At 47.6% G+C, this 15,693-nt stretch overlaps 1 protein-coding gene across 2 annotated transcripts in view; it reads right to left on the reverse strand.

Annotated features, from left to right (window-relative positions):
- The window catches only part of FAM107B (family with sequence similarity 107, member B), a 51,554-nt gene that overhangs the window by 14,140 nt on the left and 21,721 nt on the right, over positions 1-15,693 (reverse strand). For both annotated transcript variants that reach the window (XM_010859951.1, XM_010859949.1), the window contains exon 2: positions 628-811. In XM_010859951.1, the coding sequence (XP_010858253.1) occupies positions 628-811 (184 nt within the window). The remainder of the gene's footprint in view (positions 1-627; positions 812-15,693) is intronic.

Raw genomic sequence — 15,693 nt, forward strand, 5'->3', positions numbered from 1 at the left:
GCCACTCTACAAATGCTGCTGCTGCTGCTAAGTCGCTTCAGTCATGTCGGACTCTGTGTGACCCCATAGACAGCAGCCCACTAGGCTCCCCAATCCCTGGGATTCTCCAGGCAAGAACACTGGAGTGGGTTGCCATTTCCTTCTCCAATGCATGAAAGTGAAAAGTCAAAGTGAAGTCGCTCAGTCGTGTCTGACTCTTAGCGACCTCACGGACTGCAGCCTACCAGGCTCCTCCGTCCATGGGATTTTCCAGGCAAGAGTACTGGAATGGGGTGCCATTGTCTTCTCCCTACAAATGCTAAGGTTGGCATTATCTGGTTTTCACGTTTCCCCAAATATATGGGGAAACAATGTACTTCTCTTTGATGAAAGACATGCTCTTTTATCCTTAATCCAGCCTCTTGCGTACACATTCTAAAATATGTGTCCACCTGAGAAGGGGACTCAGGACCACAGAACCCTGAGTGATCCTGGGGGCAGCAGCTGAGCCTATAGACGGGTTTACATCATGGATGTTCTGACTCAAGGATGCGCGAAGGAATAAGGAAGCTTTCAACATGGTCAAGAAACAAATCTAGTTACCTCAAAAGTCCCCTAAGGAAAACTTTGCTCAAAAAGCCATCATACCTTTTCTGATTCATAAGAAGTTCTCTGTGAAGGTCTTGATGGTTCCGGGACGTCTTAACAGGATTGACTAGTTTCTGAGGCCTAATGAGTTCAGGATTGTCATCGTCTATATAGTCTGGCTCGGCCATGATGTTTCTCGGGATGAGATACTTGTCCTTGGGGTCAGAATCCTCCAGTGGGCTGTCTGAAACAGAACGATGAGAGTCATTGTGGTGTCGGTTCAGACGTCTGTCCGCCCAGAGCAGAGGCCTGGGACAGCCGAGCACATCCTCCAGGGGGCCTCCGCCACTTCACTGGAAACCCTCTGAAGCTCTGTCTTAGCCACGGGGGGCAGCAAGGAGCAGGAGAAGCCCACTTGGTTCTGGGAGCAGACAACTAAAGCACAGGAGAGTCCCACAGCCAGACGGGTCCCCACCAGGCTCACCGTGAGCTTCAGGTCACACAGGTCTTGCCCACCACTGTGTCTGAATACCCGCTGAACCCACAATGAGCACCTGGGCACCAGACCCAGGTCCTTCACACTCCCTTCAGCCTCCAAATTAAGACGTTCTAAAAATGTACAGATCCCAGAGCCCACATAAGAGGCCAGCAGCTCCCCAGGGGCAGATCAGCCTTCTTATCCTGCCAGGCTACTGGTCCCTGTCTCCTTCCCACTCCTGTGAGCACCCTGGAAACTTCATCCCGTTCATAGCCTTTTGCATCTTTCCTCAAGTGGCACCTTCTCAGAGAGCCCTGACCTCCTCCTAACTGCCCTGCTTAAACTTGCAATCCCACCCCAGCCCTTCCCTACTTCCTCCAAATCAAAGGTTGACTGACTAGTCACTGGCCACCTAGAGCAGATGCTCCTGAGGGCAAGGATTTCATCTGCATACACACCCCACCCCCCAGCTGCCAGAACAGTGCAGGCGCAGAGGGAGGGACCAGACAGCAGAGCCCAGCTCTTCACACTCGTTGTCTAGAAGGAAGAGGAGGCTTCACTGGAGAACAGAACAGACCACCCAAAGTGGCTTATTTCTGGGCTTGGACTCTGTTATCAGTACGTGAAAGGAACACATGACGTGATGACCCCTGGGTCCTGTGTTCAATTTAAGTGCGTGTGTGTAGAGGCCCCTGGAGAGTGGGGCACATGTCTCCTTCCTTCGTCCCCTGCAGCCTCGATACACAGCAAGCACCATATGAAAACGTGTCATATTGTGTGAGAAGGAAGAGAAAAGGCATGGGGGCAAGAGCTGAGGGGACATGGCTGGCTGAGTGCAGGCTGAAACCCCGGTGGTCCACCTGGCAGGTATCCGATTGCTGCGGACCCCTAGGCATGTCTCTCAGTGCTTACCCAACCCTGCTCCCTCTCCCCAACATACATAAATCTTTCAAGATAACCAACACGTCATTTTATGCCTCCCTGTCCTGCAGGATGACTAAATTTTCCAAACCAAAAGTCAGAGGCAGGGCCTCACTACAGCAGAACATCTGATAGTGGGACTTCCCTGGAAAGTCCAGAGTACATGCGCGTTAATCTGGCAAGAGCCGTGCCCCCAGATGGAACAGGGATCTGAGAAGAGGGCAAGGGCAGGAGGGAGGATCCCATCTGAGCAGGCTCACACCCAGCACTGCCCCCTGTCCCCACCTCTCCAGGTGAGTCGAGAGTGGTCCCCCTCCCCTGCATCCTCAGAGCCCCAGCAGCACCATGCAGATGTATTTCCGGTACAAGAAGCATCCTTACACCTGGGAGGGCTTCCCCAGTGGCTCAGTGGTAAAGAGCCCGCCTACCATCACAGGAGACACGGGTTTAATCCCTGATCTGGGAAGATCACCTGGAGAAGGAAATGGCAACTCACTCCAGCATTCTTGTCTGCAGAATCCCATGGACAGGGGAGCCTGGCAGACTACGGTCCATGGGGCCATGGACATGACTGAGCGACTGAGCACTCGTGCACACACACACCGTAACCATAGATATCTGTCTATTCTGTGAAAGAGCCAGAACCAGTTCGTCTCCAGTTTTAAATCCAAGGGTCCAGCCAAGTGTCTGGCACATGGCAGAAGCTGAATAAATTTTGAACTTAGTCAAATCTGTAATAAACAGAAAGAGGACAGAGCCTCTGTGAGCAAGCTCCTGGATGGAAGACAGGCTCCATCTTTATTTCTGCCCATGACCAAGGGAGGGTGTGTGTGTGTGTGTGTGTGTGTGTGTTTACACACGGGGCAGGGGTGCAGGGAGGAGAGACGTGGCTATGTGCTTCCATGGACGCTGGCATGGGGGTGGGGGAGTGGGGGTATAATCGAAAAGAATAAAGATGCAATCTCAAGTAGAATTTAGAAATAAGTAAAATGGGTCCAGAGGCCGGTAGCTACAAGTAGGAGTCTTGGGTCTCAAAGTCATCAGTGATGTTCCCTGAATCTCTGAACTGTCCTCAACAGCAGCCAACAATTTCCCAACAATTTAGATACAGCACCTGTGGGTACGTGATCACACCTGATCCCAGCGACGGTCCTATGAACAGAAGCACTAGAATCTTTATTCCACAGACAATAAACAGAGGAATAAAAGTTAAAATAACTTGCCTAAGCTAGTTTTGCCAATAGTGTAAATCTCAGACTTGAAAAAAAATGAAAATTAACACTCTCTGATCTTAAAACTCATGTTCTGTCTACCACATTACAATGTTTCCTATTTTTAATAGAAAGATCTTTTGAAAATTAACATGAAATAAAGAGGAAAAAAACAAAGAATAAATTAAATCAACTAAAACAGAAAAACTGTAGCTGCATCATTTGTATATTTTAGGTATAAATGCATGGCCAAGCAATAATACACATGTCTCTAACAGATTGGGCCTCCCTCGTAGCTCAGTTGGTAAAGAATCTGCCTGCAGTGCAGGAGACCCGGGTTAGATTCCTGGGTTGGGAAGATCCCCTGGAGAAGGAAATGGCAACCCATTCCAGTATTCTTGCCTGGAGAATCCCATGGACAGAGGAGCCTGGCAGGCTACAGTCCATAGGGTTTCAAGATTCGGACACGACTTAGCAACTAAACCACCACCACCACCATCTAACAGATTAAACCAAATATTCCTTAAATGCTACCTGCATTGATTTTTTAAAGACAAGTATGTCTGTAGCCTCCCCCAAATGGAAACTCACGAACTGGGCCTGTGGTAAGTCAGTGATCCCATCACATCAGCCTGACTATTTGAACGGGCCCCTCAGAGAATGCACTCCTCGGTGGAAACTGGAGAAGTGGCAGACAGACCTGCAGGTAGTCTTGATTTTGTTTAAAAGCCAACCGCAGTTTCATCCTAGTTAATCAGTAGACAAGAAGGCAATGAGCTGCCATAAAAGGATTAGTCCCTTTGTCCTAAACCAAGGATAATCTCCCCGATCTCAAATCCAGATTCCTGCCTCCTGAGGTCAAGGTGTCAGCAGGGGAAGGGAGCCTGTAGACCTGGGGAGAAGAGTGTTCCAGACTTGGGGAATAAGGAGTCAGGAGCACGCCTGATGCATCTGAGGAAGGAGAGACGTGAGTAAAGGTAGGGATGGCGGGGGACCAGTGGGGGCACTGGAGAGGGGTGGGATTCGATGTGGGGACTTGAAGGCCAGTGCCAGGGCTCTGTCTTTTGCTCTGAGTGACAGCAAAGAGCCATTGAGGGCTCTGAGCAGGAAGTGACGAGCTCTGACCCATGTGTCTGGATGATTATTCTAGCTGAGTGTAGGACAGGCCCAGCACGGCCAAGGCAAGACTCCAGGAGGCAGCTGTCAGGGGACCCAGGTGAGAGGTGGGTGCAGCAGACCGGATCACTTCATTTCAGCCCTTGGGAGTTCCTGAAGGACTGCACACCAGGAGTGAGACGCACAGAGGGGTCGAGGGTGCCTCCAAGGGCTCTGGCCTGAGCAACGAGGACAGAGCTGCCGTGGTGGAGGCCGTGAGCACAGCAGACGGGAGTGAGGTCAGGAGCTCCCTTTGGCACATGCTGGGTTGGAGATGTCCCTGGACACCCGGGTGATTGAGGGCAAGCAGCTGAGGCAGTGAGGGCCCAGACCCCGGGCGGCTCCTTCCTGGTCTTACTCGGTGACTGCCGGGGTCTCTCACTTCACCTCCCCGACACCCCCCAACCCTCCACTCCCACTATTCCCATGACAGCAGGCCACACAGATGCCCACTGCCCGTGGTTCCCAGAGGTCAGAGCCAGGGTACAGACACTGTCTTGGGCCTTGGTGCCAAGAGACAGATTGAGCTTCCTGTGCACACAGTGAACAGACTTCAGTTCTGAGCCTAGGGAACAAGTTCTAGCTTGGATTCTTCTTCACTTTCTCTTAAGACTGGGCGCCTGGGAAGCCTCTCTTTTCCCAATGGCCGAGAGGCCTAAGACAGGCTCGGCCTGTCTCCTGCTGGACAGAGGCAGACAGGCCACAGGTGGGCGGTGGCTGAGGGAGCTCTGCCCATAAACGAAGGCACACACTTCTTCCTTCTTCTCTCTCCCTGGTTTGTCCTTCATCCAAGTGGAGACAGGAAAGGGGGTCCCAGCCTGAGTCAAGTGTGCAGACCTCAAGCGAGACTGCAAACCAGGCTGAGGGGAACCCCGTGGTCGCAGACCACGCTGAGGTCTGGGAAAGGTTATGCATGAGAAGGAGGGTGGCCCTGAAAACTGTACACAATAGAGGCCCTGCACCCATGGACTGCTCCCCATTCCTGTGTGCATGCGTGCTCAGTCGCACGGTTGTGCCTGACTCTGTAACACCACGGACGGTAGCCCACCAGTCTCAAGACTCTTGTCTGTGGAATTCTCCAGGCAAAAATACTGCAGTGAGTTGCCATTCTCTTCTCCAAGGGATCTTCCCAATCCAGGAATCAAACCCAGGTCTCGCGCATTGCGAGCAAATTCTTTACAATCTGAGTTACCAGATACATTCCACTGAGTCAAAGACTAATCCTTAAATGAAGGAACAGAATCTAGGAAGAACCACCAGGAGAGGGAGCCCCGGAGCTGTCTGGAGTCTCAAGCGACGAGGGTTAAAGCCTAAGGGGCTCTGAGCAACCAGTAATCCACAGCCCAGAAGGAAAGAGGAGACAGAAAAATGTCTGGAAGTAAAGGCACTTTGAAATGTATATCAGTATTGCTACATGAAATCTTCCAGAAATTAACATGAAGACACTCTTGTCAGATACACGCCCCTGGACCAGTAACTGATTCATAAAGGGATTTTTTAAAAAACTATCAAGTCAGTGAAGGAAAATGAGGATCAGCTCAATAGAGGAGAAGCCCCCTTCATGTTCTCTCTGGTAACTTTTTTTTTTTTTAAGCTTTTTCTTCTTTTAAATGAGGGAGCCCATTAAATCTCTTTGCTGTTTGCTGGTTTGTTTGTTTTAATGATAATAAAGCATTCTTTACAATCCCCTAGCTCACTGGGAAGTCTCCCTAGGTTCACTCAGCCCCTCCCCTCATGTAATCCACAGTCGATGGTAACTTTCAATGGTTCTAAAACCCATTCATGCTACCTACATTAAGACCCTTCTGCAAAATGTGAAAAGTCTATCACACGCACATGGGGTTCTGAATGGCTCCGACTACAGTGCAAGGCGTGTACCAAGGAGACAGGGCTGATGTTGAGAAACTCTGACGCTGTTTTGAGGTTGAGGGGATTCAGTGAAAGATTTCAAGCTGAGGAATAAAAACACAGATTTGCATTTTAGATAGATACTAACACTGTACACTGAAAACGTAACCTGATGAGAATTCTGCCTTTGGTTCCTGTGAATGAGCAAAATCATTACGAAACTCCACTGTCCCAGAAAAAGAAGGGAATTCCAGCCTTATAGATGCCCTCTTGAGTCCTTCTTCGCGTTTTTCCCCTTTTCAAAGGTTAACCCTGGGTCCAGGCTTCTGCTAGTCCCAGGTATTTTGTGTTGATTGCTTTTCAGAGGTGAATAACCACTCCCACAGAAAAATTCCACAACTGGATGAATAAATGCTCACTGCATCTGGGTTTCCCATTAGACTATTCCTGGCTCCAGGAGTTCAGTTTCATATTTCTACATCACAAAGATAATTTTATTTTTTTTTTCTAGGGCTTGTGGGATCTTAGTTCCCTGACCAGGGACTGAACCCAGATACTCATTAGTTCATAGTCCTAGCTCCTGGACCACCAGGGAATTCCCACAAAGATAAAAGTTAAAACTTAATCCTCGGAGATACTGCAGGTTTGGTTCTAGACCACAATAAACTGAGTATTCAAATAAAACAAGTCACCCAAATTTGGGGGTCTTCATTCATGGCTCAGATGGTAAAGAATCCACCTGCAATGCAGGAGACTTGGGTTCGATCCCTGGGTTGGGAAGATCCCCTGGAGAAGAGAAAAGCTACCCACTCCAGTATTCTGGCCTGGAGAATTCCATGGACTGTATAGCCCATGGGGTCACAAAGAGTCAGACACGACTGAGTGACTTTCACTTCACTTCACCTCAGTATATATAAAAGCTATGTTTATACTATAGAACAATCCTCTGAGAGGAAAAAATAAAAATTTACAGATTATGCTAAGTTCCATGTTCACCTCAATATTTAAAATCTATCTAAAGCACTCATAAATGAATCCTTTAGAAAACAATCCCTGAAACCTGTCGGTGCATGTAGGTTAGAGCTGTACTAGAACCAACCGAAGCTAAACAACTAAATGTTTGAAGTGCTGCAACTTCTGGAAAGTAATGCCCAAGAAGTTTTAAAGAGCATTTGTTTCCCAGGCTGTCTCTAAGAGATTCTAGCAACCCTCTCACAATACCCGGAAAAATCCAAGTCCTTTAAGTCTGCAGGCCAGCCCAGTCCAGGCTCGGGTCAACCTGGAAGAGCAAGGACTGTCCCTGGAGCCACGGCAGTCTCCCTCAGCACCCACAGTCCCCAGAAGGGAGGCTGGCTGTGAGGAGGAAGGCCTTGAGAGAGCAGAGAGTGAGTTAAAATGGGAATTTCTCCTAAACAGCCAAAGGCTTCACTTACAAAACTCCTGAGCCTGGGAACAACCTGAAGATTCAGTCTCGTTGCCAGGAGACCATGGCACCATCTAGGACCCAAAGGCATCAGACAAGTGCCCAGATGACCTTCGTGGCCACAAACTCAACAAAGGCAGACAACTGACGCTGAACCAGAGCAATCCACGTGAGCTCAGAAATGTGGCTTTTCCAATTGTGCTGGGCCCACTGCTGCTGGAATTTCAGACTCACAATTAACTGGCCACAGAGACGCTGCTGCACGCTTGCCAAACAGTGACGCGCTTGGGAAAATACCAAACTCGTTTTCTCATCCCTGAAAAATGTATTTTTATATTAAAAAAACAAGGCACACATTTTATATTTAGAAGATGGGAACGAAGGCAAGAGAAACCTCGGGAAGACAGAGCACGTGCCAATGTTTAAGATCCAAGCTGGACCAAGTGAGACGGGACCAACCAGTAGGTGGCGATGGCTCCACAAATAACAAGGTGTCTGTTTCCAGGATGACGCCTACTGGAGCAGGGCCACCTCACCCAGACCTTCAGCACTGTTAGTAAAAGCATCAGAGACAAGCCACAAGAGGAATCCACTCTGGAGTCACTATATGCATCATCTCTCTATATTCTACATAAGCATCTCCCCATCACTTAAGCCTCACAATGGCCCAGTGAGGCAGGGCCTCACTGTAAGTCTCCCCATTCCCTCTGAGCTCAGACAGCTTCAAGGATGTAGGCTCCGATCACACCAAATGGGTCTAAATTCCAGCTTTCATTTACTGTAAGTGTGATTTGGGGTTATGTTTCCTCACCAGTTAAAAAAAAACAAGAAAGGAAGGGGAAGAAGATGGAGAAGAGGAGGAAGAGAAGTGGAAGAAGAGGAAGAAGGAAGAGGAAGAGGAAAGGCAGATGGTTATGAAGAATAAACGAGAAATGCAACCCAACTCAGGGCCTGGAAACAGTAAGCCTTCCATAAATGTCACCTGTGACAAGTGCTGTCACTGGCCACAAATAACAACTAGGGCTTCCCTGGTAGCGCAGCTGGTAAAGACTCTGCCTGCAATGCAGGAGACCCAGGTTCGAATCCTGGGTGGGGAAGATCCCCTGGAGAAGGGATAGGCTACCCACTCCAGGCATCTCCTGATGCCTCAGTAGGTAAAGAATCCACCCGCAATGTGGGAGATCTGGGTTTGATCCCTGGGTTGGGAAGATCCTGTGGAGGAGAACATGGCAAGCTACTCTAGTTTTCTTGCATGGAGAATCCCCATGGACAGAGGAGCCTGATGGGCTACAGTCCATGGGGTCACAAAGAGTTGGACAGGACTGAGCAACTAAGCACAGTAAACAGAAACCCTATGATTCTGCCCCAGGTTACACAGCTCGGAAAGTACAGGACCAGGATTTGAACTTGGGTCTGATTCCATAGGGGTGGTTTCGCCCCTTTCAACATCACACTCTTCTGAGCTGGGAAAATGGAAGGGGGCAGGCAGGAGAGCAGAGAATGGGTTTCACTTTAAACAGGATGATTTTCTCAACAAGATTTTAGAAGCTTTCTAACATCATAGCTTTATAATCCCAACCAGAAAACACCTTGCAGAAAATCATACTGAAGTGGGGAAAGGTGGCAAGAGAGACACATTTCCTTTCAAACACATAAATGTTTTTATAAAGATGTTCACAGTAGCACTATTCACCACAGCCCTGAATGGGAGGCAACCCCAGTGTCTGTTAACAGCCGCATGGAGAAGCAGACTGTGGGGCATGAGGATACAGTTGAAGAACACAGAGCAAGGAGAACGACAACAGCAGCCCGAGTCTCAGAAATATAATGTTCAGCAAAAGAAGCCAGACACACAAGCGTCCAGCTTGGGTCATTCCATCCATCTGATGTTGAAAATGAGTAAAACCACCTCTGATGTCAGATGTCAGCATAATCGGAGCACAGAGTGAGTGGATGGAAAGAAACAGGGCTCCTGGGGTGCTGGTAAGGTTCTGATTTCTGATACAGGTTCTAGTTACACAGGCATATTCACTCTGAAAATGTAACAAGCAGTTCATTTTTTTTTTTGCTTATGCTCTTCTCTGTATGTGTATTATACCTCCATAAATACAGTCCCTATTAAATATTAATAGCTATTAAAATTACAACCTAGAGATCATTCGGTTGCTGCTGTGTTATTACAGTTTTGTTATTTCATCCATTTTAAACCTTGTTGAGTCATGAGAAGTAATAAATACCAGCCAGTTTGAAGACCACCTCCATCCTGAATTAGAAGCCTATTATGCCACGTACCAATTATGTGACTTAACCTGAGTCTCAATTTCCTCACCTGTAAATCAGGGTGCTCATAGCCACGCTTGCAGAATTGTTGTGAGCACTGAATTAAACTTAAGGAGAACATTCACTACACATGGTACCAGACCATGTGGCAGATGTTCAATAAATTGGACAGTTAAATAGTTAAAACAAATTAATTCATTAATCTAACTCTCCATGATCAATGTCCTATCAAACTGAAAAATGGATGACCATGCAGTACAAGTATACTAGTTTAGACCAAGCTTAATGGTGAACCCCATATAGGCCTCTGCTCATTTTTCCAATTTGTTCTTAGATGGGAGAGAGGGACAGAGTCTATGGGAGAAAACAGAATCCCTGACGGGCTTTTGTTTCACAGCCAAAGCAGAGAGAGGAGCCCTCAGCCCAAGCCAGCCCACACCATGAAAATGCTGATTATGTCCCAATCTCTGGGCTTCGGTCTTCTTATCTGTACAGCTGAACTGCTACACCACTCTGGTTTCTGTTGTAAATAACTATTCTGCATACAGAGCAATAATATAAATATGAGGGATCGATAAAAACATAATTTCGAACTGTGCTGGAGAAGACTCTTGAGAGTCCCTTGGACTGCAAGGAGATCAAACCAGTCAACCCTAAAGGAAATCAACCCTGAAGAGTCAAGGACTTATACTGAAGCTGAAACTCCATCCAATACTTTGATGTGAAGGGCTGGCTCACTGGAAAAAATACTCTGATGCTGGGAAAGATGAAGGCAAAAAGAGAAGAAGGCGGCAGAGGATGAGATGGTTAGATAGCATCACTGACTCAATGGACATGAATTTGAGCAAACACTGGGAGATAGTGGAGGACAAAGGAGCCTGTCGGGCTACAGTCCATTGGGGTCACAAAGAGTCGGACACCACTTGAGGACTGAACAATAACAACAAATAAAAACAGAAGCTAGTCCCATATAAATAGTTTAACTGTTCATACATCAAATGTTCATAATGTACTTAGCCTCCCATAGCCCTGGTGGAATCTGACCTAATGATTCAGTTGGACAACTCTCCAAAAAAGTCAAAACAGAAAACAGGCAAGATCTTTTCAGAGGCATTTTTGCATAACGTTCAGTCAAACCCCATGGGAAAGCAGTGGGCAGAGAAGCCATGGGTGGAGGACAAACAAAAACGTCCCCAAAAAACACAGTACTTTGTTCTTCTGCACTTCACTCCACTGGCTCTGTAAGTAAAGTGTACTGCTCCTGCATGTTTATAATCAAGCAGTGTATTAATAATCTAACACAGAACAGCTCAAACACATACAAGGGGTAACCAGAAAATACACGCCTTGCAGCATCAGGACCTCAGAAAATGCTCATACCTAAGCTGGGCACCCACGAGTCTGCAGGTGTCTGATCAGAAAAAAAAAAAAAAAGTGATGCTCATAGTCAACAGATGCCAAGTTTGGGTTGCTTTCCATAGAAACCAGCAAACTAACCCTGTGATTGAATTCCTTCTGCCTTCTAGCTCCCCAAAGTCCAATGCTTTGCAAGAAAAAGGAGTTTGCTATGTCACCAATGAGGTCATGCTCAAAGCCTAAGTAAAAGTTTAAAAAAAAAAATCAAAAAAGCAGTTCTTGAATAACCTTGTTTTGCTAGTAAGTTAGCCATTCAAGCTACCGTGGGGAAGTGTGAAGACAAAATATACAAAGAAAATGAAAACAAAAACACTATGGGGGTATGAGAAAAAAAATGTTTCTAAGTAGAACAAAACTAGTATAAAATTGATAAAAATTTACTAAGTCGCTCAGTTGAAGGAAGAAAAGAAGTGAACAAAATCCCTCAAGGGCACGGAATCAATGATGACGTCCACACCGTCCGGGCAGGCAGCCCATCCAGGTGATGTCTTCTCTCTGATACCTAAACAAGTCCTAGAACCTCAGCTGAGACACAGACTCTGTACATGTCCTCTGCCTGCTTCCAGAGAAGAGAGAGTCTGGAACTCCCTTGTGGATGGAGGAACTACCTCATTCTGCGAGCAGTGAGCGATAGGGGGTCAGCACACATGTGAGAGAAGGAGAGAGGGTGCCCAGAGGGGCTCACCAGGGCGGGGCCCCACCACCACTGCAGGAGGACCACCGGCGCTGCACGGGGTATCACAGGGTCCACGGCCCCGCTCATCCTTCCTGCAGGGCAGCCACTTCTCAACCAGGCAAACGCACTCGGGCCTTCCCCCAAGAGAACAGCTGGGCCTGAGTATAAATCAACATGTATTTCAACCTGGAAGGACAGTAGCAAACCTCTCTCTTCCCAACTGCTAGCTGGGGGGCAAATGTTCCTTAAGAATTCAAGCTCCTGTGCTCTGGCCCCCAGGTCTGTCCACAAGGGCTGCGACCTTCAAGGCCCCAGGGACAAAAAGCCACCAGCGAATCCCTAACAGAAAGAGCTCACAGAAAACGTCCCATTCACCTCACAGTCCACCTGCAGGGGACTCCCAGCTTCTTGGGGTACCTTCTCCCCAGCCTCTTGTGAGAATTCAAAGCTGCTGTCCATCTCCTTCTCAACCTGAAAGCCAGCCGTCTGGATGACCCTCTCTCCTGGTTCTCCCCACACCCGATGGCCCCATGTGTCTTCCATCCTGACCTCTCGGTGCTGAGAAGTCTCAGGAACAGGCTCCAGACCTTTCTCTCGGCCTCGCCTTCCCAGCCCCCACACCCTTAGTGCTCCAGTTCTGTGAGTCATTTCTCCCCCCGGCCACTTCCCCCGGCCGTCTCCCTCCCGTCTGCAGTGCTGAGTACAATGTTACTTGGTGTTCCCTCCGTCCATGAATCTGACACTCAACATCCACCGATTTTTCCTGCATCTCCAGCTGGTCTCTCCTGCAGGAGAGATGTGCGTCCCTTCGGTGGGCAAAAGACCCCTGACCAATTTCAGTCACCCTCCCCCCCAGCACAATGCCTCACACATATGCCGTCCAAAGTGGAAGCAGCCCCACCATGACTAGTGGATGAAGAAGAACCAACAGGAAGGTGGGGCCTCTGGCTCCTTGTGCCTACAGCTAAGCATCAGGGGAGCCAGCAGCACACCCAGCTTTATTCCCTCCTGCATTCCCAGGCTGGGAGTCAGCCCACGGGCACCCGGAAGAACTGCACTGAATGAAGGGCGCAGACACTGAAGGAATGGAGAAGCCAAACCAGGCAGCTCATCTCCTGAAGCCTCTCGTGATTCCTCTTGAGGTTTTCCTCCTTTCTGTCCCAACAGGACACTCACTGTGAACCCCTCTCTAACGATGCTTATAGTTGTTGCTATGAAAACAACAATGACAGTCTCTCACTTTAAAGTCACAAAGGGAAGGCCTGACTCTTCCTCATTTCCTACCTGCAGAAACATTGCTATCGATACCTCCTGTATTGTTCAACTCAATTTGACTCACTGACAAGTGACGTGCAGAGCTCAGACCTACACAAGGGGCGGAAAACAGGGGAGGGGGAAAGAGGACATCTCATGCTTTGAACAAACTCTGTCCTCATCTGATCTTGACAAAGCTTGGGGACTTCTCTGGTGGTCCCGTGGTTAAGACTTCCCCTTCTAATGCAGAGGGAGCAGGTTCAATCTCTCCTTGGGGAACTAAGATCCTCCATGCCTTGTGGCCAAAAAACCAAAACAAAAAACAGAAGCAATATTGTCACACATTCAATAAAAACTTTAAAAATGGTCCACATCAAAAAAAAAAAAAACTTAAGAAAAAGCTCAGAATGAGAGACAAGTTCCTAGTTCTTCTGGTACATATCAGTCCAGGGAACCAAATGCCCATTTTTTTCTAACCCAGCAGACGATGCTCCTTCTTGCATAAGATGACCCCCAAAACCCTCAGTCAAAGTCTGTAACATGAATTGCTACGTACGAGCCAGGTGTCTTTTGCCCCAGAAAGATAACTCAGATTGTCTGGTGGGAAATAAATCTGAGTGCACAGGCTTGCACCAATATTCCCATGAAGTAATTAGCACCTCATTAATATGCAGCCCATCAATCTGCACAACCCTCTAAGCAACTGAAATGCTGTCCAATTAACAGATTTCCTCAATAATTGATTACCCTAAACCTGCTGGCCTCAAAATTGCCGTAGGCTGATAAATTACACTTATCAAATAACATTTGATAGATGGCCATTAAGTGGTTCAGAGTTTCTCTCTCTCCTAGGTAAAGCAGCCTGATGAGATCTCAAGTTCAAGGACCCTTGATTTTACTCTCGAAGAGTGTTCTGTGGTCTAACAGTGTCACCCAGTGGCGAAGGCAGTCTGTGTTCAGAGCAGCTGTTGTTTTTTAAAAGAAGTATTTCTCACATGTGTTTCTTTACTCAACAGAAAAGACCATTTTTAAGGAATTGCTCTAAGAAAACTAGCATGTGTAAATTCAAGAAAAACATGGGGCTGGCACAAGAGGAGAGCTCCCCTAAGTCCAAAATTACTTTGAAGCCTTTGGGGACCAGGCAGATGTGTGCTGCACTGAAGCCAGACATAAAGGGAGGCCCCTGTGACCAGGGGGAGGAGCAGGTTTGACTCGAAATCTACTCAGTGTTCCAAGGCTGAGCAATACAGTCACTCATGCCATCTGCTTTCCCGTCCACCATTCAGCCCTTTAAATTCTCAAAAGTTCGGCTCTCCCAGAGCAAGGAAAGAAAGCCCATTCTGTTCCAAGGCTGACTATCTGATTTTAAAAACTTATGAGGTGAAGTTTAATTGAAAACAATAAATTATTTATCTTCCTTATCTGTAACAAGAGAAGGCTACACCAGATGGTCCTGAGCTCCCTTCTTGGTTCTAACATTCTGAGAATTCAGAAGAGTTTGGCTTATCTGGTGCTCCCACCACGGGGGCTTCTGACCCAAGGCAGCGAAACTCTGGCCCCGTCATCAGGGCCAGGCGGACCCCGGGAGGGCACCCCTCTTACGTTCCATGCACGTGCCACCGTGCCCTCCACTCCTCCTCGTCCCTGTTCCCGGTGTCTGACATCCAGGCTTTCTGGTCCTGATGCCCCGTTACTCCAGATGCAGCCACCCTCACTCCTAGTCCCTCGAGGAGAGTCTCAACAGCCGGTCCAGGGCTAGAGATGTCCACATAGGAGGGAGCACGGACTAGACTTTATTAAACCAGAACCCCAGTCCAGGGAGCCCCTAGATACTCCAGTCAAGAAGCACACATATACCCTTATGATCAACAAAAACGAAGCACTGTTTATCCTTCGTTGCCTGAAACCACCTATAGCAAGTATACGTTACACTACAATTAAATTAATTCGTCTAAATCCTAAACTACCCTGAAATCAAGCCACAGTTCAGCCCTTTGCTCCTCCTTAGCTCTTCTAGACATCTCTTTGCCTTCTCTCTATAAATCCACTTTCTTCCTGCCTACTCTCAACAAAGCCCAACCACAAGAATTTCATACAGTCAATGACAGTTTTTTCTCCTCACCGCCTTACATTTAGAGAATCACTATCTACTCTCACAGGTTATTCATAAGAAGATAAAATTTTGCTACTTCCTGTCTGAAGAACTGTGGGCAGTCTGTGACAAGAGGCTTTAACACGTACACATCCATGAATCTGGTAATTCCACTCCCAGGAATTTACTCCCAAGAGATAATCAGACATGTACACAAAACATATGTATAAGAATATTTTGTGTGGTTCATGAAAGTGAAAAAAGAAACCCCGATTAAATATCTAAACACAAGCTGGAATCAAGATTGCCGGGAGAAATATCAATAACCTCAGATATGCAGATGACACCACCCTTATGGCAGAAAGTGAAAAG

Source organism: Bison bison, unplaced genomic scaffold (assembly GCF_000754665.1).
Source record: "Bison bison bison isolate TAMUID 2011002044 unplaced genomic scaffold, Bison_UMD1.0 scf7180017864461, whole genome shotgun sequence".
In the NCBI taxonomy this organism is placed as follows: Eukaryota; Metazoa; Chordata; class Mammalia; order Artiodactyla; family Bovidae; genus Bison; species Bison bison.